Source organism: Hippopotamus amphibius, chromosome 4 (assembly GCF_030028045.1).
Source record: "Hippopotamus amphibius kiboko isolate mHipAmp2 chromosome 4, mHipAmp2.hap2, whole genome shotgun sequence".
NCBI lineage: Eukaryota > Metazoa > Chordata > Mammalia > Artiodactyla > Hippopotamidae > Hippopotamus > Hippopotamus amphibius.
The window spans coordinates 143,036,300-143,059,513 of NC_080189.1; the positions used below are offsets into that span (position 1 = coordinate 143,036,300).

General features: G+C 34.4%; 1 protein-coding gene across 10 annotated transcripts in view; it reads left to right on the forward strand.

Moving 5' to 3' along the window:
- KTN1 (kinectin 1) overlaps positions 1-23,214 on the forward strand; it is a 126,194-nt gene that overhangs the window by 66,611 nt on the left and 36,369 nt on the right. For 6 of the 10 annotated variants that reach the window (XM_057732885.1, XM_057732883.1, XM_057732887.1 and 3 more), the window contains 13 exons: positions 503-593; positions 743-811; positions 1,921-1,958; positions 2,515-2,605; positions 2,681-2,749; positions 3,232-3,269; positions 4,612-4,702; positions 6,962-7,030; positions 8,082-8,119; positions 9,607-9,697; positions 11,678-11,764; positions 15,553-15,642; positions 22,518-22,598. In XM_057732885.1, the coding sequence (XP_057588868.1) occupies positions 503-593; positions 743-811; positions 1,921-1,958; positions 2,515-2,605; positions 2,681-2,749; positions 3,232-3,269; positions 4,612-4,702; positions 6,962-7,030; positions 8,082-8,119; positions 9,607-9,697; positions 11,678-11,764; positions 15,553-15,642; positions 22,518-22,598 (943 nt within the window). The remainder of the gene's footprint in view (positions 1-502; positions 594-742; positions 812-1,920; positions 1,959-2,514; positions 2,606-2,680; positions 2,750-3,231; positions 3,270-4,611; positions 4,703-6,961; positions 7,031-8,081; positions 8,120-9,606; positions 9,698-11,677; positions 11,765-15,552; positions 15,643-22,517; positions 22,599-23,214) is intronic. The other 4 variants (XM_057732888.1, XM_057732886.1, XM_057732891.1 and 1 more) reach the window with 2 other exon arrangements.

Here is a 23,214-nt window from a genome sequence, read left to right on the forward strand (position 1 = left end):
TCATTTATTACCTTATGGCATCAAACTGTTAATTTTCTGTTTCTGCAGTAGGAACTGCTAATGAACAGGTTATATTGGATAGAGACCAGTTCCTTGTATGTGTTGTTTTCTTGAATTGTCTGTAAAGTTTAATGCCATAATTGTATATAAGTTCTGCCATAGCTTTCAGAGCCCTAGAAGTCTATATCGTTGAGAGTAAATCAATTCTCCCTAGTATTCTTTATGGTACAGATCTTTTATCCCTGTGTACTTTTGAACCGTGTCACCAATTTCTCCTTGTGTGCATAGGCTTCAGCCATCTGGTAATTACTGCTTAATTGTCATTTAGGAAGAGCTTTAAGTAATCTTTTGCCCTTCTGTCTGCAAGATATATTACTATTTTACTTGAAATGGAAAGAATTGATTTGGTGAGCCTATTCATGATTTGGTACAATTTTTGTATCTTAATTGGTAGATCTTAATGATTTCTCTCCAAGTTTAGTATTGCATTTCTTTATCTAAGGATCCATGAAAAAGATGGAAAGATCAAGTCTGTGGAAGAACTTCTGGAAGCTGAACTTCTCAAAGTTGCTAATAAAGAGAAAACTATTCAGGTATTGAGAGAGAGAAAACATATATATATATTTTCTGTTTATCAACTTCAGTGAATACCATTTAATTTCATATGTTTGTCTGTACATTGCATTTTATGTCAATTTCTGTGTTTCCATTGTCCAATCTTGTCTGTTTTGTCATTGTCAAGGATTTGAAACAGGAAATAGAGGCTCTAAAAGAAGAAATAGGAAATATCCAGCTTGAAAAGGCTCAACAGGTAAAAATCTCAGAGCCATAGCATGACAGATTTGTTAGTGTATATATATTTATGAACTATTTGGTTTTTTTCTTGTTACTCAGAAAAAAACTTTTAGTGCTGTGCTGTAAGCATATTGGGTTATGTGCCTTTTATTATTTTTGCCTGATTTGAGAAAATGTTCTTAATATTTTAATCAATATATCTTTTAACTGTTAAAGTTTTTTTCTGGAAAGTTTTCTGTATTAATGTTTCATTTTAGTTTGCCAACTTAAAAAAACAAAGCACTTTGGTAAACTTTTTTTTTTAACTGCATGTTCCAAAATAGTTTGTTATAGAATATGTATTGCTCAACCTTTGCCTATAGAATAAAGTACAGATTTCATTGGGGGATTTCAGAAGTAGATATGTTTACTGGAAATAGATGGGTCGTTTTGCTGAATTTAATCTGATAAGGTTTCATTGAAAAAAATGGTGAGGTTGCATGGAAGAGATGATTTATTCATTCATCCAACAGATTCATTCAGCAATATTTATTCAGTTCCTTCTGCTTATCAAAGTACTATGTTAGTGGTTGGAGATGATGTGTTGAATGAAACAGGGTATGAAGAAAAGATTAAACTCAATATAGGTTGAGAGTTGAGGAACGTCTCCTCCTGAGGAACTGGCATCTAAGCCAAGATCTGAAGGTACTGTGAGAAGGCAGTGGGGAATAAAAGGTACTATTGAACTGTGTATGGTAAGAAGAGCTTAAAGGATAATAGAGAATACTGTTAAGTAGTTGGCCTTGAAGACTGGAAAGGACAAGTGCTCTGATGTAATAGGGAGGTGTGTGGACAGTTAATGTTCTAATTTTCACAATTTTAGAAGTATCACATTGTTTAGACTTAATATTTATGACTATATTCCCTGTCTCTTCTAACCCCCACCCCCATTTTAAATTTATTACTCTTAACTGTCATTGGGGTCAAGAGAAGGTGAAATCAGGTCATTTCATTTTGGCGTGAATAATTCAGTTAGGGTCTTTGTAATTTGAAGTGTACACATTTCAAGGTTTATAATAAAGCCTAGTAAGGTAAACTGAAAGGATTATGAATTGCTTTTTTTCTGCTTCTTTCTTTATATTTCAGTTATCTATCACTTCTCAAGTTCAGGAACTTCAGAACTTGTAAGTACCATTTCCCTCATTTCCCTTTAATTTCTCTTTTCCACAAGTTAAATATAATTATGATGAAAATCTGGGCTCCTTTGTATTTGATTTCAAGTAATATTTTAAAGAACATCAAATTATATCTCAGAAAGGCCGCAACTTCTTAAATTTTTCATTAGGATTTAACCTATAGGTTTTTTGATGAGAATGGGGATAGAGTGGAAGTCTTATTTTTCTCATTTAATCTGAATGTGACCTTAAACTGACATGTTGCTCTTTGCCCATTTTAATAGCCACTGTGAAACTGGTTATGTATTTTGTACACAAACTAGTTGTAGTAAGCTAAATTTGCTGGTATTGACTTAAGGTGTTAAGGAGTGGGAGTAGAGCTGCTTCTTAATTTGATATCTCCAAAATCTTATATGCCTTTGTACTTAAAATATTTATTTTCTAGTTTATTTAATCAGTTTGGGTTATGAGTACAACCTAAAATATACTTTTCCAGTCTCCAGTATTTTTGCTTTGTTTAGTCATGTTACATTTTCATTGATAGTTCTTAATAACTTATTGTTAGATTAAAAGGAAAGGAGGAGCAGATGAATACCATGAAGACTGTTTTAGAAGAGAAGGAGAAAGACCTAGCCAACAGGGGGAAATGGTTACAGGTGAGAAGTTAAAAAAACAATGAACACCTTTTTTATACTTCAATATCAGTTTTATTCAGACCTATTCTTTTTCAGAATCTTCAAGAAGAAAACAAATCTTTAAAAGCTCATGTTCAGGAGATAGCACAACAGAACTTGCAAGAGGTATAGTATAAACAGATTCACTGGCATATTTTATAAAACACGAGGAATCTTGTATTTTACTGTATTAGGAAATAAAGAAGTTAATATGTTCTCTAAGTTTTTTGCCATAAAAATTACTGTTGTATCGTAGTTTCATTGTTGTTGATACAATAAGTTAACTTTTATCCCTGTGAAGTCTAATACTGCCTCATTTGTCAACCTGAGTGTAAAAGCGTTTCCTCTTCTTACTTTTTCAGATGGACTCTTGTTCTCATTTTTAAGTGTCTGTGTTTAATTGGTATATTAATCTGTAATCCTTTAACAAATGGATATTAAAAATTAAGTTAAATAAAGAAAATTCAATCTTTGTTTTATGAATGGCCCAGTCTTAAATTTACCACATATAATTGTGTTTTTATTTTATTGATGAGTGATTCTGTAGATAATACGTTGTAGAACCTGATCTTTTTGATGCTAGAATTAAAAATGCGAATCTTTCTTAGGCATGTTCTGCATCACGATTTAAAGAACTGGAGACTGTGTAAGTATACTTTTAGCCAGCATTTTAAAGAGGAAATTCTCAATATTTTCTAGAATGTCCTTATATGTTATGATGTGTTTCTTCTAAATCATTAAGTTTCTTGCTAAGTAGAAATTATAGTCCAGGGGCAAATAAATTAAGTCTCCATTTGGTATAATAAAATAGAGGCCTTTCAAGTGCTTTCTGATACCTAGAGACTTTATCTTTTCCAAATCCTTACAAATGCATTTTCTGAAATACTCTTTCTGCTAATATAGACTGGTTTTATTTAAGTTTTTTTCTTCTCTCTTTTTAGATGAAGTTAAATTTTTCAAATCAGAATCATTTTTAGTATTTGAAAAAATAACATCTCTGAATTAACCGAAAGATAATCTTAGCCACAATCTTGATGATGAATATTGAATCTTTCTATAAAAGTAACTTGCACTTTGGGGGGAAATAGTATCTGTTGTCGTATCAGTTATACTGTGCCGATTAGTAAAAATACTGAATCTGATGAGCGTAGGAGGTATCATTCTTAATAGATGTTATCCTAGAAAATTTTTATCTTATGAAGTCTGTTCTGTTAAACTAAATCAGTCTACAGTGGTAAGAAGTGTATCTGGACTTCATCGTTTTGGCCTTCTATCAATTACTTTTAAGAGATTTTTGCTTTGATGTGATCTCATCAGTCTTTATTGATGTTTAAGAAGTCGCCCTTTGAAACTGTATCTTTAAAAAAGTAAGATATTGAAGATATTTATTTGGTCATTATCTTTATGGAGAAAAAGGAAAATGTCTCTATTCTTGGCACTAAGATTGCTCATTTGTACAACTATTTGTTTATCTTGTGGGCATTGTGTAACTGTCAAGGTGTTTTTGTATCATTTGCTAATAGAAAGCTTAGAGACACGTTTGAGGCCCATTTATAGTAGGTATATAGATTATTAAAGTATGATTTTAGATTTATTTCTACCTCACATTAAAAAAATTAATACAGTATTGGGGGGAGCATTTTTAGGTTTACAGAAAAAATTGAGAAAGCAATACAGAGAATTTCTATATACCCTCCTTCCCCATTTCTCCTCTTATTTACATCTTGAGTTCGTGTGGTAATTGGTTACAATCGGTGAACCAAATCAATATATTGCTATTAACTGAAGTCCATAGTATCCCTCAGGGTTCACGCTTTGTGTTGTACATTCTATGGGTTTTTGACGTACATTCTGTGGGTTTTTGACGAATGTATGATGACAAGTATCCATCATTACAGTATTATAAAAATAAAGTTTTACTGTCCTAAAATTCTCCTGTGCTCCACTGATTCACCTAACTAAATAAAACATCTTTGTAAAAATTCTAGGTTGAAAGAAAAAGAAAATGAAATGAAGAGATTAGAGACTATGCTAAAAGAGAGGGAGAGTGATTTTTCTAGCAAAACAAAGCTGTTACAGGTAAATATGTTTACTTAAAACTTATTATCATGTGAGTTACTGTCTTTGCATGTTTAAAAACAGTTTTAACAACTACAAAAGAAAATAGAATACAAAATGACATTCCCTCCTGCCCAGATACTGGGTCTCATTTCTCAAAGGTAACTACTGTCAATTATTTATATATCTTTAGCAAGTGCCCCTGCATAAAATGTGTGTGTGTATATGTATATGTATTTACCGGTTTTTAAAACATACTGTATTTAATCATACACACTTTTGTATTTTGCCCCCCCCCCCATTAATAATGTTTTTGAAATCTTTCCACATAAGCACATTTTTAAGTTTATTTTATTGGCTGCGTTGGGTCTTCGTTGCTGTGCATGGGCTTTCTCTAGTTGTGGCAAGTGGGGGCTACTCTTCATTGTGGTATGCAGGCTTTTCATTGTGGTGTCTTCTCTTGTCCCAGAGCACAGGCTCTAGGCATGTGGGCCTCAGTACTTGTGGCACGTGGGCTCATTAGTTGTGGCTCTAGAGTGCAGGCTCAGTAGTTGTGGCGTATGGGCTTAGTTGTTCCGTGGCATGTGGAATCTTCCTGGACCAGGAATCGAACTCTTGTCTCCTGCATTGGCAAGTGGATTCTTAACCACTGTGCCATCAAGGAAGTCCCCACATAAGCACATTTTTATCTTTAACGTTTAATGGCTTCATGGTTTTCTTTCCTATGATTGTATTATCATTTATATAGCCAGTCCTGGTTTATGAATACCTAGATTATCGAGAGTTGTGTTTCCTGTTACAACAGTTCTATGGTGAATATCCTTACACACACATTTTCAATACTTATGCTACTCTATCGGTATTTAAAATTCCTACAAGTGAAATTTTGGGTTAAAATTTTATGCAGAGGTTTTTTTTTCCCTCCTTGAAAGTGATGGTTAAAATAGAAAATAGTATCTCTTCATCTCTATGTAGTTAGTTTTAAAAGTCCTTATAGAACATTGTTTTGAAGTAATAGAAAATTTTAGGTATCTGCACTGTCTCACATACTTGTGCTCACATTTCATGCTCCTGGGGTTGATTCTGTCACATTCCCTTTCCTTCCCAAGTAGATTTATTTTAAATTTTGTTAGATAATGTTAAATTGCCCTCCAAAGTGTTTTTGCTAATTTACACTCTCCAACAGACTAAATTACAGCTGAACACCTAAATTGCGCTAAATTAAACAACCAAACTACAACAACTAAATTATATTCTCCAACAGAGAGCCATTTCCTTTTCATCCCCTTCAACACTGATGAAGATGAAAACATTTGATATTATGCTTGAAAGGTGGTCAGATTATTGTAATTTGCATTTGATAGTGAGAGAAGTTAAGCACTCTTCATTTGTGTATGAATTGGCCTATACTTTTTCCTACATTTTCCCCTCTGGGTTGACTTTTTCTTACTAATTTATAAGATCCTTTTTACATAATAAGGGAAATTAGCCTCCTGTCATATATGAGGTGATTTATTTTAGTTTTTCCTTTGACTTAATCCCCCCCCCCCCCCCCCCCCCGGAAGTTTAAAACTTTTATGTACTCAAATGTAAGTAATTTTCTGAGTTTGAAGTCTCGGAGTGAAAGTTATCTCTCACTCTATGATCATAAAAATATTTTCACGTTTTCTTGTAATACTATTTTTATAATTTTTTTTGCTTAGATGTTTTATTCACATGTAATTTATTTGAGTAAGCTGTGAGAATAGCATTTCAACCTTAAAAAAAAAAAAGACTAGCCACATTATTAAATAATTGATTATTACTTTACTGCAGTGGTTCCGGCTCCCCCTTCTCCCTCCCAAACATTTAGCAGTATTTGGAGACATTTTTGGTTATCACAGCTGGTGGAGCTGCATCTAGTGGATGGAGGCTGTGGATGCTGCTAAACATCCTACAGTGTGTAGGACAGCCTCCCACAACCAAGAAATAGCCAGCCCCAAATATCAGTAGAACTTGTCCTCCTGTTTTGAGATGTCACCCTGTAGTAAATTCTTACAGGTGTTTGGGTCTGTTTCTGGATTCTGTTTTCTTCCATTGAGACATACCCACTTTCAGGCTAGCACTGAATAATTTAATTATTCTAATTTTATAATGTGTTTTAATATAGGGCTTATTATTTCACCCTTTAAAAATAGTTACTATTTTAGAATTTGCCTGGTTTGTATGATACGTTTTAAAGTTTAGATGGAAAATAAAAATCTCTGTCCATGTATTCATGTTTAATTTTTATTTAAATAGGAAGTGCAAGATGAAAACAAATTGTTTAAATTCCAAATTGAAGAGCTTAAGCAGCAAAACTACCAACAGGTGGGTACTATTAGATGCCTTGCCTTTTGTTTATGTGGGAAAAAATTTTTATGACTTATGACTGTGCGTATTACCATTTTGCCTTTTCACTGAGAATGAAGTATGTGTTGTTTGCTTTAGAAGTGTTTATCAAATTTTCTAAAAAGCAGAGCTGTTTGCTATGCCACAGCCAAGATAAGATAATCTACAATTTATAAAGTATACACAAATAATGTTACTGTCTACTTCCAGCTCTGGTCAGTATCTGTGTTGTATGTTTTCAGATCCTTTAGAATGCGTTTCTTAGCAAGTCAGATAAAATCCTGTAGAGGTCAGTTTAAAAATATGTGTATACCCTACTTCCCCTTTCCCTAAAACAAAACATCTATAATTGGAGAGAAACTAAGAAATGTGTAATAATATAAATAATAGTTTACCACTATCTAAAATACTTTTTCAAAGTATAATTCTGCTTGGTAAAAATAAAATGTGTGTTTTTTTTAAATAATATTACCAAAATATAAATTAATTTGTTATGAATGTGTATGGATAAACTTGAAAGTATTTTGAAGGACAAAAGAATTAGAGTCCTTGTCGACAAGAAGCTTATAGTAGTTTAGTCTGGGAGAGTGTAGTCATCAGGAACCATATATGAAGGGCTATGTATCTTTACGTATTGTGTAAAATTAAATTTTTATTACATGTGAGTTAACTTTTCCTACTTTTCCTTCATTAATAGTATTTTTTTTTTTTGACTTTTGGAAGTTTAATGTAGTCAAATATGAATTGTGCATTATGAAAAGTTAAAGTATTAACTCAGTGCTTTGCACATGATAGGAAATTGATAAATATTTAAGTGCAGAGTTTAAGAATATAGTGACAATGAGGATTTGATTTAGCACTCTACATTTTATAAATGTGTACATGTTGTTATTAAAATTACTTTTTGATGGCATTTAGAATATATGGTATTTTTACCTTTGGTATTATCTTAATGTCTGAGAAGAGTTTTCATTTTTTTGAAGTCTTGTAGACAACTTTGTTTTAAAGTAATATTTAACTCTTTTAACAGGCATCTTCTTTTCCCCCTCATGAAGAACTATTACAAGTGTAAGTAATAATTTTTATTCACAATTTGGAAAGTGGTAATTTTTTATTTACTAAACAGTTCTCAGATAAGCAATTTAATGTAACTGCAAATGCTCCCCCAATTTTTACAGTTCTATTTGGATTTCTTGGCCTGTAGGTCAGTAGAACTTAGCTGTGCATTTGGTTGAGCTAATGTACCTTTTATGGTATTTGGATTTCTTTGAACATTTTGTTGAGGGTGATAGTGGTTTTTCAGGCATTCAGAAAATATCTAATCACATTAAACTATATTTTGAAGCCTTTGCTAATTTACCTTAAATTATCTCAGTTATTCTCCTGATATAATTGTGGAATTTGAATGATGCAAATTTTGGTGTAGCTTTTGCATTAAAAAAGCAAATCTTGTAATCTTCATGGTTCCTCTCTTTTAAGGAGATTTTTTTTTTTTAACTGAAACATTTTTTATTGTGGGTCTGTAATTTTCTCTAAGAGGTTGTGTTTAAGGTCATTTCAGATAAGTTGGTATGTTTCAACATGTTACATGTCAACCACATTAAGTATATTCAGTGATATATCTGTGTGTTTCCTCCATCTTGACTTGTTTATAAAGTTGGTAGTTTACTAGTTTAGAATTATTTACTATTAAATTGAGTCTTGAGTTTGACTATATAGAGCAAGGATCAGCAAACTCTTTTTTTATAAATGACCTGACAGTGAATATTTTAGGCTTTGTGGGCCACATAGTTTGATCTTCTTTTTTTCCCCACAATTCTTTAAAAACAGAAAATCAGCTCTTGGTTTGAGGGCCATACAAAACCAGACTGTGGGTCATACCCAGAACCCTAGTTTGCCAACCCCTTATATTGAGCCTTATTCTTAGGGAAGAGCTTTTTGTAATTTAATTATCTATCCAAGCCACCTCTCACCTGTAACAGAATTGAATTGTGAATCTTTGCCATTTCTTTCTGCATTTCTGGGAAGTAACTAACTCATTTGACAGAACCAGAAAAACATGAATCCCAAGACTGTTAGGAAAATGAAAACACCTACTTCATGTTAATACCATGCTTTTATTGTGGATTAGCCACTTAAAGTCATAATTGATTTCATTACCTTCTGGAAAAAGAATACTTAAGGGAGTGCTTCTACATCAGTTTTTATACTTCTGTAAAAACTGAAGAAAATAGCTACTTCACTGCTCTAAGATAAAAATAGAAGTAACTACAACTACAGCAGTTCATGTGTTCATGAACTATTTCTTAGGGGGTGATTTCTCTTTAGCATAAATGTCAGCATATCGTATTGTAAAAATTTATTTAAAAATTTATTTCTGAAAATAGGAATTCATGTATAGGCTTTCTGTGGTAACTGTAGTTAAGCTTAAAGAGTTCGCCTATTAGGTTAATGCATTTTTCAAAGCAACATCTTGCTTTTTTTTTTTGTAGTAACAAATAATATGTTCACTGTTTACCTAAAATATTGTTTTGTATATTCATGTTCTGGTTTAGAATTTCAGAAAGAGAGAAAGAAATAACTGGTCTCCGGAATGAGTTAGATTCTTTGAAGGATGCTGTTGAACACCAGAGGAAGAAGAACAATGTAAGCAAATCTTTATCTGAATAAAGCTTTTTATTATTATTTCACTGAAACATCACGGTTAAGAATTTTTTTAATCTACTTTTACTTTAGATTTCTTAAGTTTTGTAGGAAAGTACTGTTTTATGTGTAGCTTTTTTGGGAGGATTATTGGGGAAATCACTTTATTAGAGAGTGGATTTTTTTTTTAATGAATACATGAAAAGTTCATTTTGTACATGTCAGTATCATTTTAAATGTTGACGTTACAGTTATTACAGCTTTAGGTTTTTTTTAAAGCTAAAACTATAGTTGACTTTCTGTTGAACTTTTACCTGGAAAAATTATTCTTTCAGCTCAATATCTTAAAATTAAAGATTTTTCTTATTTTGATTGGGCTAGCATTAAAACCTAGTATTTTCAATAATTAAACGTCTTTTGAAGTCTTCTGGCACCTCCCTTTTCAAATTTTGATAATTAAGCATGTTAGAGGCCTCAAAACCTGAATACATTTAGGTTAGAATGGAAGGGATAGTGCTGAAAGAAATATTGACAAATAGTAAATATAGAAGAGTTTCTTAAATTCTCTCTGACCAGAGGATAAGACCTTTAAGTAGAATGCAAGCTTTCTTGCTAGATGAGGAATTTCTGCACACAAAAGTATCATTGTGAAGACTTGAGCAAGGTCAGAAATGTTACTAAAATCTAAGTGGGCATTTTCTAATGAAAGTTAATTTTTCAAAGTTTTTGTTAATTTGTTAATTTAACAAGTTGACATGTTCCTGCTCCTCTGAGTTTGTCAAAATTAGGTATGTGAATTGCCCTTTGTGTGTTTGTGTAACATTACTAACAGCATTGCTTGGCCAGAAAACCTCAGATGAATTTTGCCAATATTACTGTTAATATCTTAACTGTGTTTGTTATTGGGATTCTGCAATAAGGAAGGTATAGTAATGCCAGTCTAATGCCTCAGCAGCAGCAGTGCTGGAAGCATTGAAATGTGTGAAAAGAACCAGGACACTGGAAGCCAGCAGATTGCGACGTCAGTCCATTCTAGTTCTGCCACCTCATTTGCTGTGTACACTTGGTCACATTTATTAACCTTCCTGAGCTGTGCTTTTAACATCTATAAAATGGGAATAAATACCTCTTAGGGTTGTTATGAGGATTAATGAAAATTTATGTGAAGTGCCAAGTACAGTGTTGGGCACATTAGTAAGAATTCAATACATGGTGGTTATTGACTTTTTAGTTTTTGTTTTTAATCTGTTTAGATTTCTTAATCTGAAGACGGGCTGAAATATAGCAGATTGTCCTTATTAGTATTTGCTAATAAAGTGCTCTTAAAATAGATCTTTCAGAACTCAGTTTCCAAAGGCCTCTGTTTCTCTTTCTAGCCTCCCCATTTGCCTTGATCAAATAGCTCATACTCATCAAATAGTTCTTTTCAGGTTGCTTTTTGGTATGCATATTTGGCCATGCCAAGAAAGATAGAGAAATACAGTGAATTCCTGTGTCATTCCTAGGTAGACTTGAAATGTATTAAACCAATAAGACATACTTGGAGAACAAAATGTTATGCTGCAATGGGAAGTCACATGAGTGATATTGGGTCCTGTTTAAATCACATGTAAAGCTTTTCGTAGTACTTGTTTATTTGTTCTGTCCTTAATCCTCTAATATTTGATGTACCTGAAATTATATTTGTAATCTTGGTTTCTGTGTTTACTTTTGAATGCTTTCTTCTTTGTTATGTGTGCATAGTAATTACTTTAAAGCTGGCATATTTGGTGTGTATACTAAAACATGGGAAGTGGGCATCTTTATTTTCTCATTCAAACTTCTAAACATTGCTTTTTATTTTTTTGCTAATATACATATTTTCCCATTGAAATAATTTTGCAGTAACCAGCATTTAAATGCAGTGCAAAATACTGATGAAGCAAAAAGCAAAAATCTTTCAATAATGGATAAACTGAAATCATTCTTTCTAAAAATGATTAGGACCTTCGGGAGAAAAACTGGGAAGCAATGGAAGCATTGGCATCAACTGAAAAAATGCTGCAGGACAAAGTGAACAAGACTTCCAAGGTTGTAATGCTAACTCCTAGAAACAATCCACTGAACAGAGAAAATCTGCAGCTTGTCTTAAAATCAGACTAAAGCATTTAATTTTACTGCAATTTAAATAGAAAATCTCCTTATCATCCACATTTATCACCTCTATCATCTCTGCTTTTTTCATCTACTTCTTGAAGCTTTAATTTTGGGCATGGTGTTTTGTTGTGATTACCTGATTGTTTGAGCTTTGGTGATTACTGCTTTAAGCTGAAGAGTCTCAGGAGGCTTATGCTACCTATGTAAGCTCTTGTTAGACAGAGTGTACCTCTTGAGTTGGTTAAGAGAACTTGGTGAAAACCCTGAGCCAAAAAAATCTAACTGAATTAATAAACACATTTGAGTACCTAGAATGTATCTGTGATGCACAGTGGACTCTCCTAGGTTTTGGGGGGCACACCAAGATGACTCAGACAAAGTGAAGAATGGTAAAAGTCTTCAGAAGTACAAGGAAGGGATCAATTCTGGGTGTGTTATTGGGGATGGTTCCTTAGAAAAGATGGAATTAAAATTAAACTTTAGGTTTTGAAGTGGCTGGACAGTAATGATGCATATTTTGTTTGGTGTGGAATATTAATATAAGGGATAATTCTCTTGACCAGAGTATGTAAAGTGCTCCTGAAACACATAGTCCCCTCTGTCTTAAAAACGATTAAGGATATTCTCCCTGGGTTCAAGTTGTTCCATGGATTTAAAGACTTCTAATGAATCGTAATTGAGAAATTGTTTTTAAAAACTGAGAGAAATAAATGTGCCAGTTCAGTCAAGCATTTTGAAAATTCCTAGCAAGAATAAATGTAGAACAGAATTATTGAATTTTACATGTGGGTTAAAGTTCATTATGTTATTCAGTTCAGCATTCTATAAGTATTTTGTGTGCTAAAGTAATATGTTGATTTTATTTAATTTAATTAATTAATTTATTTTATTTTATTTATTTTATTGGTTGTGTTGGGTCTTTTTTGCTGTGCGTGAGCTTTCTTTAGTTGCGGTGAGTGGGGGCTACTCTTAGTTGTGGTGCGTGGGCTCCTCATTGCTGTGGCTTCTCTTGTTGGGGAGCACGAGCTCTAGGCGCGTGGGCTTCAGTAGTTGCAGCATGTGGGCTCAGTAGTTGTGGCTCACGGGCTCTAAAGCGCAGGCTCAGTAGTTGTGGCTCATGGGCTTAGTTGCTCCATGGCATGTGGGATCTTCCTGGAGCAGGGCTTGAACCCGTGTCCCCTGCATTGGCAGGCGGATTCTTAACCACTGCGCCACCTAGGAAGCCCCTGTGTTGAATTTTAAATGTAAGTCTTAGTGATATTTGAATGACTTTTTTTTTAAGCAGAATAGAATTTTAATAAATTTTTTAAGTGTATGTTTGTAGTTATATTTCCTTTAGTGTAATGGATTTGTATTTACTTATATACTTATTCATGAGGCCCTAATTTTCACTAAAACCCTAATGTGAGACAGCTGGCAAATATTGGGACCAGAGAAATCTAGGCCAAAGAATAGAAAAATCTAGGCCAGGTAGGACGTTACTGTTTCATTGTCAGTGATTGCAGTCAGCTCTGTCGGCAGTGGGGGTTCCCTGTAGTTTCTGATTGTTTCTATAACTTTGTTTTTCACTGTTAAGAGCTACCTTTTAGCTTTTATTTTATTAATGAGGCTGGTTATCTAGAAAATGCTAAACTCTTAATATCATGCCTTCCCTACAAGAAGTTATACACCACCTGTCGTAGGCATTCTTGCATATTATGATTCCGAAAGAAAGCTGGAATTTGTTTCATCATGTGTTTGGTGATGAATATAAGAATTTATCTACATTTCAAAACTCATCACCAGCGCATGATGGCTTCTTGCATGGCTAATGATCTACAGAGCATAGACTTTATACTCTTTGTCTACTTTAATGGAATTTAGACTGTCCTCAGATAGCATAGGTATAAGGTGATGTTCATTGACCCATGACTACAAGTTGTGCTATAAGGAGTGAACGTTCTTGAGGACCTTCTATAAACGACAGGTTCACATGAAAGATGCTTCACACATATTACACTTAGATAAAGATACTAAGGAAATTATAATAATGCAATTTTCAATATTAGATCTTTTCCAGGTTTTAAAGTGGAATGGAAATTGCTATCCACAACCAACCTTCTATGTCAGATGAAAACTTTTTACCTAAAATTGTTAGTACATCTTTGTGCTTTTTAGTTACAAGTTAGACACCTATTTCCTTTAGCTAGATTCTTTTTCCCTTGGGGAATTTTCAAAAAAGTTTCTGTTCCACAGGGTCTCTTTTCCTCTGATCTTCTTTAGAGATTGCTCTACCACTTCTATGGTCAGATGATAAAAATGAGCTCTTAATTGTTTTGGGGATCTTCCTGGAACAGGGATCAAACCCGTGTCCCCTGCATTGGCAGGCGGATTCTCAACCACTGTGCCACTTAGGAAGCCTCTTAATTGTTTTTGAATTAGCAGTTAATCATTTTCCTTAAATGAATATGTGTTATTTTATGTAGTTAGGTGGATGTATCCCTGAAAAATAGTGGAGTTTTATTGAGTTTTTGAAAATACACCATTAAAAGATCCATTTTTAAAATCCTGCCACTAATCCGAGTAAAGTAACAGCTTTTTGTGTGTACAGAATATAATTAATCTCTAGCTTATTGTGTAACTTTAGATTTCTATATTATTAGATTTTCTTAAATTGAAGTGTGTGCATCTTAAGTCTGTAATAGATTTGAAAGATCAGTTTAAATGGTGGGGGAAAGATAGTGGTGAGATCTTGCTAGCTTGCTTGCCTTCCTGTCATCTGTTGAACTTCACCAGTGTTTTGAGATGATTTTCTTGGCTTGGTTTAGATGTGTATTTTTATAGGTGTCTTTTTTTTTTTAATCTTGTAGAGATAGTTTGAATATTAGATTTTTATTTTTTGTGTGATCAAGTCATTACCCTAATTTTGACAAACCATGGTTTTGAGTTAATAATTGATACCCATTAGACTTGGATTTAAAATCACCAAATCTAGACATGCCTTTATAATACTTATCTTTAAATTTACAGCTTACAGAGTCTATACGCATGTGTCAGAGTTAGTCTTGATGTATGGCATTGATTAAGTAGTACACCATTAGTTTTCCCTCTTTCTCTTTACTCTTTTTCCCATATGTATACCTATTAAATTTTGGTGGTTCCTTTTTTCCCCTCTTTGTTTAGCATAAATAGCTTCACCTAACCTTGAAACTGGAAGTATCAAAGTTGCCATTTTAATCCCATGGTATTATAGTCCATCAGTGATGCATTTTATGGAAAGAAATTTGCCAGCCTGATAAGCCTCAGTTATGCCACCCAGATGCGTATTTTTTGCATATAGTTTGTTTTAGATGTAGGAAGTGCTTTTTGTTTTTTGTGCAAGTAGTATAAAGTTTTAGCTGTAGGAAGTATTTTTTGTGTTTTTTTTTTGTTTTTTTTGAATTGTTCCTGGAGGGATATCACTTGGTGGCAAGGAAAATGTCCATATTGTCAGATACTGCCTTAGCTTGATTAATATAAGACATTATTTGTTACTTAGAATGCTTTTGAGATTTTGTAGATTTTTTCTTATGTAAGCATTTTGGTATTTCAGAATGGGAAGTTTGAACATTTGTCAGTAATAAGAATAATTTTTAAAATACTCTGGCTTTTTCTTCCCGTAGAGCTTAAAATATTGTAGCTTTTTTTTTTTTTTTTAAATTCTATAATCTTGTAAGTTTGGTTTGGTTCTTCTTCTGCTTTAGGAAAGACAACAACACGTGGAAGCTGTTGAGTTAGAAGCTAAAGAAGTTCTCAAAAAATTATTTCCAAAGGTGTCTGTACCTTCTAATTTGGTAAGATTAATTTATTATTTTTTTTAAAACATGACATCTTTATCATTATTCAAGTAAGTTGTGAATAAGCAACATTTGCACCCTGCACTTGGTTTTAATGGTACACCGATCCCTCAGTCTTTCTCACTTTTAACCTAGGGTGTTTTGAGTAGTTAAGATCAATAACTTGGGTCAAAATCATTTATGTTTTTTCAGCTGGTACTTTGTTGTAATCTATACAGTTTACATATGAGACATTATTTAGAGACTCGTAAACATCATATTTGGGAAAGAAGTATTTCTTCATAAGTCAGTGGTGGTTAATAAATCAGTTATGTTCTTAATGGCTTAATTGAAAATCGAACTTAATTTTAAGTTATTCCTTCTTAATTTTAGGAACACTTTATTTTTAAATGTATTTAATACAAGAACCAGGCTCTTTTTATTTCAAAATTTAAGATTTTGGTCACCTGTTAACTTTTTCAAGCAAGTCTTGAAGATGACATAGAACAACTTGCTTTATTTGAAGTTGTATGTGTTTTAAATGGGAGAGAAAAGTTGCCTTGATTCAGAGAATTAATATAGTGAATATTTGATAGCAGAGAATGCCAGTGAGTATGCTTGTAGTTTTCTAAAATGGTGGTATAGGTCTTTTTTTCTTTTGATGGGAAGTTACATATACAGTCAAAAGTAGAGAGAATCAGCATAAGCCAGATGTACCAATATCTCACGTCAACAAATACCACTATATGGCATGCATTGATACACAAACAGTCTTGTTTTACCTCTAACCCTGTACTTCCTACTTTATTTTGAAGGAAGTCAAACGTCGGAGCATTTCATCTGTAAATATTTCTAAAAGATAAGGATTCTTTTCGAAACTACTATTATATTTAAAGAAAATTCTTTATGTCATACATCTGTCAACAATTGGATTTCTTCAGTTGTCATATAATGTCTTTTAATGAAATAATAACTACTTATTGTAATTTGAAATTACAATAAGTAATTGCCTGCCTCAAATTTGGAATCAGGATATCTCTCCAAGGAGAGAGCTGTGGGTGCCAGGTGTGATTGTAAGTAAACTTAGTGGCCTGTTCTCAGTGCAGTCTGAGTTTAACTTGCAAAAATTCTTTTGTTTCCATTGTAACTGTTGAGGACATATTCAGGTTTGATCAGCTTAGTAGGTATGGGTTGTGCTGATGAAGTAACTTGTGCTGGGCAATATGGATGAATTGCCACTTCTAGGGCTCTTCTTACATTGAACCTAGGAGAAGGGGTTGCTCTTCATATGTTTCATATTTTTTCCTTTGTAGCCATAGCTGTTTTTATTTCTTTATTCCTGATTTATATTTTATTAATGGAAATAGAATTGGGGGATTTGATTGGCAGTATTTTATGAGCCAGAAGAGTTAATGATTTGTATATCTCTTCTTTAAAGATTGTATAAGATCACCAGAATTAAAAATTCTTTTTAATGTAACAAATTCATTCTTTTTTTTTTTAAATAAATTTATTTATTTATTTATTGGCTGCATTGGATCTTCGTTGCTGCTCATGGGCTTTCTGTGGTTGCTTTTCATTGTGGTGTGCGGGCTCCTCATTGTGGTGGCTTCTCTTTGTTGCGGAGCACAGGCTCTAGGCGTGGGGGCTTCAATAGTTGTGGGACATGGGTTCAGTAGTTGTGGTGCATGGGCTTAGTTGTTCTGTGGCATGTGGGGTCTTCCTGGAGCAGGGATCAAACCCGTGTCCCATGTACTGGCAGGCTGATTCTTTTTTTTGTTTGTTTGTTTAAGAACTTTTATTGAGATACAGTTAACAGACAAACAGCGTATATTTAGAGTGTACAATTTGGTATCCCAGTCTCCCAATTCATTCCCCCCAACCCTCCCCACTTTTCTCACTTGGTGTCCATATGTTTGTTCTCTACATCTGTGTCTCTATTTCTGCCTTGCAAACTGGTTGATATGTACCATTTCTCTGTAGTCCACATATATGTGTTAATATACGATATTTGTTTTTCTCTTTCTGACTTATTTCACACTGTATGACAGTCTCTGGTCCATCCATGTCTCTACAAATGTCCCAGTTTGTCTGCTAACTTTGGGTTTTGTTTGCTCTTCTTTCTCTAGTTTCTTTAGGTGTAAGATTAGATTGTTTATTTGGGATTTTTCATGTTTCTTGAGGTAGGATTGTATCGCTATAAACTTCCCTCTTAGAACTGCCTTTGCTGCATCCCATAGGTTTTGGATCATTGTGTTTTCATTGTCATTTGTCTCTAGGTATTTTTTGATTTCCTCTTTGATTTCTTCAGTGATCTCTTGGTTATTTAGTAGCGTATTGTTTAGCCTCCATGTGTTTGTGTTTTTTTACAGTTTTTTTCCAGTAATTGATTTCTAATCTCATAGCATTGTGGTCAGGAAAGATACTTGATATGATTTCAGTTTTCTTGAATTTACCAAGGCTTGATTTATGACCCAAAATGTGATCTGTCCTGGAGAATGTTCCATGTGCACTTGAGAAGAATGTGTGATCTGCTGTTTTTGGATGTAATGTCCTATAGATATCTGTTAAATCAAGCTGATTTATTGTGTCCTTTAAAGCTTGTGTTTCCTTATTAATTTTCTGTGTGGATGATCTGTCCATTGGTGTAAGTGGGGTGTTAAAGTTCCCCACTATGATTGTGTTACTGTTGATTTCCTCTTTCATAGTTGTTAGCATTTGCCTTATGTATTGAGGTGCTCCTATATTGGGTGCATATATATTTATAATTGTTATCTCTTCTTCTTGAATTGACCCCTTGATCTTTATGTAGTGTCCTTTCCTGTCTCTTGTAACATTTTTTATTTTACAGTCTGTTTTGTCTGATATGAGTATCGCTACTCCAGCTTTCTTTTGATTTCCATTTGCATGGAATATCTTTTCCCTTCCCCCCACTTTCAGTCTGTATGTGTCCCTAGGTCTGAAGTGGGCCTCTTGTAGACAGCATATATATGGGTCTTGTTTTTGTATCCATTCAGCCAGTCTGTGTCTCTTGGTTGGAGCATTTAATCCATTTACATTCAAGGTAATTATTGAGATGTATGTTCCTATTACCATTTTCTTAATTGTTTTGTTGTTGTTTCTGTAGGTCCTTTTCTTATGTTTCCTGCTTAGAGAAGTTCCTTTGGCATTTGTTGTAGGGCTGATTTGGTGGTGCTAAATTCTCTCAGCTGTTGCTTGTCTGTAAAGCTTTTGATTTCTCCGTGGAATCTGAATGAGATCCTTACTGGGTAGAGTATTCTTAGTTGTAGGTTCTTCCCTGTCATCACTTGAAATATATCATGCCATTCCCTTCTGGCTTGCAGAGTTTCTGTTGAGAAATCAGCTGTTACCCTTATGGGAGTTCCCTTGTATGTTATTTGTCGTTTTTCCCTTGTTGCCTTTTTTTTTTTTAATAAATTTATTTAATTTATTTATTGGCTGCGTTGGGTCTTTGTTGATGCACACGGTCTTTCTGTAGTTGCTGCGAGCAGGGGCTACTCTTCATTGTGGTGCGCAGGCTCCTCATTGTAGTGGTTTCTCTTGTTGTGGAGCATGGGCTCTAGGCGCATGGGCTTCAATAGTTGCGGCACATGGGCTCAGTAGTTGTGGCTCATGGGCGCTAGAGCACAGGCTCAATAGTTGTGGCGCACGGGCTTAGTTGTTCCATGGCATGTGGAATCTTTCCAGGACAGGGCTCGAACCCGTGTCCCCTGCATTGGAAGGTGGATTCTTTACCACTGCGCCACCTAGGAAGTCCTCGCTTGTTGCTTTTATTAACTTTTCTCTGTCTTTAATTTTTGTCAGTTTGACTACTATGTGTCTTGGCATGTTTCTCCTTGGGTTTATCCTGCCTGGGACTCTCTGTGCTTCCTGGACTTGGGTGGCTATTTCCTTTCCCATGTTAGGGAAGTTTTCAACTATAATCTCTTCCAGTATTTTCTCGGGTCCTTTCTCTCTCTCTTCTCCTTCTGGGACCCCTATAATGTGAATGTTGGTGTGTTTAACATTGTCCCAGAGGTCTCTTAGGCTGTCTTCAGTTCTTTTCATTCTTTTTTCTTTATTCTTTTCCGTATCAGTGATTATCACCATTCTGTCTTCCAGGTCCCTTATTCGCCCTTCTGCCTCCATTAATCTGCTGTTGGTTCCTTCTAGTGTATTTTTCATTTCAGTTATTGTGTTGCATATCTTGGTTTGTTTACTCTTTAATTCTTCTAGGTCTTTGGTAAACTTTTCAATCTTTGCATCCAGTCTTTTTTCAAAGTCCTGGATCATCTTCACCATCATTATTCTGAATTCTTTTTCTGGACGGGTGCCTATCTCCTCTTCATTTAGTTGTTTTTCTGGGGTTTTAGCTTGTCCCTTCATCTGGTACAAAGTCTCTTGCCTTTTCATTTTCTCTATCTTTCTGTGGCTGTGGTTTTCAGTTCCACAAGACGAAATACTGCTGATACTGCTTGATCCTGCTGTCTGCCCTCTTGTGGAGGAAGCTGGCTAGGAGGCTCCTGCGTGCTTCCTGCTGGGAGGGACTGATGGTGGGTAGGGCTGGGTGGGCGGAGCTCAGTAAGACTTTGATTTGGTGGGTGGAGCTCAGGAAAACTTTAATCTGCTTGTCTGCCAATGGGTGGGGCTGTGTTCCCACCTTGTTGGTGGTTCCACCTAGCACTGGAGCCCACAGGCTCTTTGGTGGGGCTAATGGCAGACTCTGGGAGGGCTCACGCCAATGAGCACTTCCCAGAACTCCTGCTGCCAGTGCCCCTGTCTCCTCGGTGAGCCACAGCTGACCCCCACCTCTGCAGGCAACCCTCCAACACCAGGAGGTAGGTCTGGTTCAGTCTCCTATGGGGTCACTGCTCCTTCCCCTGGGTCCTGGTGAGCACCCTTTTTTGTGTGCCCTCCAAGAATGGAGTCTCTGTTTCCCCCAGTCCTGTGGAGGTCCTGCAGTCAAATCCCGCTGGCTTTCAGAGTCTGATTCTCTGGGGATTCCTCCTCCCATTGCTGGACTCCCAGGTTGGGAAGCCTGACGTGTGGGGCTCAGAACCCTCACTTTAGTGGGTGGACCTCTGTGGTATAACTGTTCTCCAGTTTGTGAGTCACCCACCCAGCATTTATGGGATTTGATTTTAACGTGATTGCGCCCCTCCTGCCATCTCATTGTGGCTTCTCCTTTGTCTCTGGATGTGGGGTGTTTTTTTTGGTGAGTTCCCGTGTCTTTCTGTCGATGATTGTTGAGCAGTTAGTTGTAATTCTGGTGCTCTTGCAAGAGGGAGTGAGCGCACGTCTTCCTACTCCGCCATCTTGATCCTATCTCTGGCAGGCTGATTCTTAACCACTGCGCAACCTAGGAGGTCCCCAAATTCATTCTTAACATCAATATTACCCACTTTCAACCACCAAAGCTTTTTGACACTGTAAATATTTATAAATCACCATAAGACATGAAAGATATTTGGCTTTTGTTCATCCACTTGTTAAAAGTTGAATACTTCTGTGCATAGTCTGTATTTAAGGAATATATTAAGCTTTCTGTGTGCTACTTAGGGTCTAGCATTTTAAACTTTTAAAGATATGGTGGATAATCAACTATTTACCTTAAGATAATAAAGCAATAATAATTAAATTTAATATTAAGTTAATATAGTCAGTAGATGTAAAAATGCTTTTATACATGAAGTAATTGTTTTAAACTGTTCTCTATTGCTTTTTTGCTAAGAAAATCAGCAGAGCAGAGATCTAAACTATATGACCTGGATTGAAGGGAGGTTTACATACTTTAAGCATCTAAATCAGTTTTTCAGCTGAATTTAATTTATATTGAATCCCAGTATTTGATGCTAAGTAGGATGTTAATAGTATCATTTTGTCATCATTCAAATTTATGATGTGAGATTGTAAATTTTTTTTTTAATGGAGAGGCTTTTTTAACTAATATGTACTGTGGGGTATTGTACTACAGGGTGACCTCAGCATCCAATTTTCTTTGTTTTTTATTTTCATTTGATGAAGTATAGTGAATCCTGATTCAGCCACATAAAACTTTTATTTAGAGCAATTAATAGAATTTTCATGTATGTACTTTTTGTCTTGAATTAAACTAAAGACTTAAAAGAGGAATTAGAGGAAAGTTGCTTTAAAGTGCCTAACAAATATTCTTTATCAGAGTTTAAAATTCAGATAAGAAGCATCAAAAATCTAGAATAATTTATTCTGAAATTTGGCATAATGGTAAAAACTATAGCAATGCCTTGTGTTTGCATCAGCTAACCTTTCATTACAAATGGAGTTTTTGTTGATTTTGAACATATAAATATTTCTCTATTCTTATTTCTCATTATGATTTTAAAAACACTTCATAATATATATTTATTTTGAAGTATTTTCACAATCCCTGAAGCACCTTCACAGAATCTGAAATCTTCTGACTAGAGTATCTCAGTTGAACTTTTAGTCTATGAACTCAGTTTTTGAGAACTGGTTCACCTGAAAAAAGACTTTTGAAAAATTATTCATTCTGTAGAGGCTTTTTCTGTCTTAAATATCAAATCTATTAGTCCTAGCACTAGTAAGTGGTAGAGGCTGGTTTGAGCACAGATCGTCTACCTGTATGTCTAGAATTCAGTTGCAGATATCCTTGGAAGGGAAGTAAATTTAGATTTGATTTTGATGATAGTACATAGGCATATTTTTAGTATTTATTTTCAGGGCTTGGTCATGTACAACTTACGTAACAATTCTATTCTTTGAAATTTCCAGAGGAATGGTGTTTGTCTGTGTAGGTTTCTCTTATAATCTTCTAACTTGGTTATTTAAATTTTTTTACTTATTTGATTTAGTTATTTTTTGAAATTAGTTATTTTGACTTTTCTTCTCCACAGAGTTATAGTGAATGGCTGCGTGGATTTGAAAAGAAGGCAAAAGAATGTGTGGCTGGAACTTCAGGTTCAGAAGAGGTTAAGGTTAGTTCAAGAAATGAAGTATTTATGTTTTAAACAAACATAGAAAAAAGAAGTAAATCAGAATTTGTATTTATAAGCTTGGGAAGGATAAAGGCTGTATTATGAATAGAATAGTGATCTTTTCAGAAAGTGTAAGAAGGTGATTTCATTTTGTGTATATGTTGGTGGAAATGCTATTGTCTTCCTTGTGTTTGATTTGTGTACAAAGCTAATGTTTGTCATTTCTTTAACTCTATTATCTTATTCATTTCTAAAACTGAATATTTATTTCTTACTCTCATTTTTAGCTTGGGTTTAGAAAGTAAAGATCAGTTGATAGGTAGGAACTGACTGCTATCCCCAAATAATATTATTTAGGGGTGTTCAGAGAGCCTAGGTATGTTCTTATCCTTGACTACTGAAATTTGGGAGATTAACTTATTTTGTATCTCAAGTGGCATGAGTAAAGCCCTCTTTCCCATGGCATTGTGACTTTACTTCACATGTGGATCTGCTTTGATTTTACTGTCTCACTAAAGAGGGACAAGCCTATTTATTATAAAATTGTGTGATATATTTTGTATTAAACAGACTCTTGGAGTTTTATTAGGAAAATCAAATGACCAAAAAGGTCATT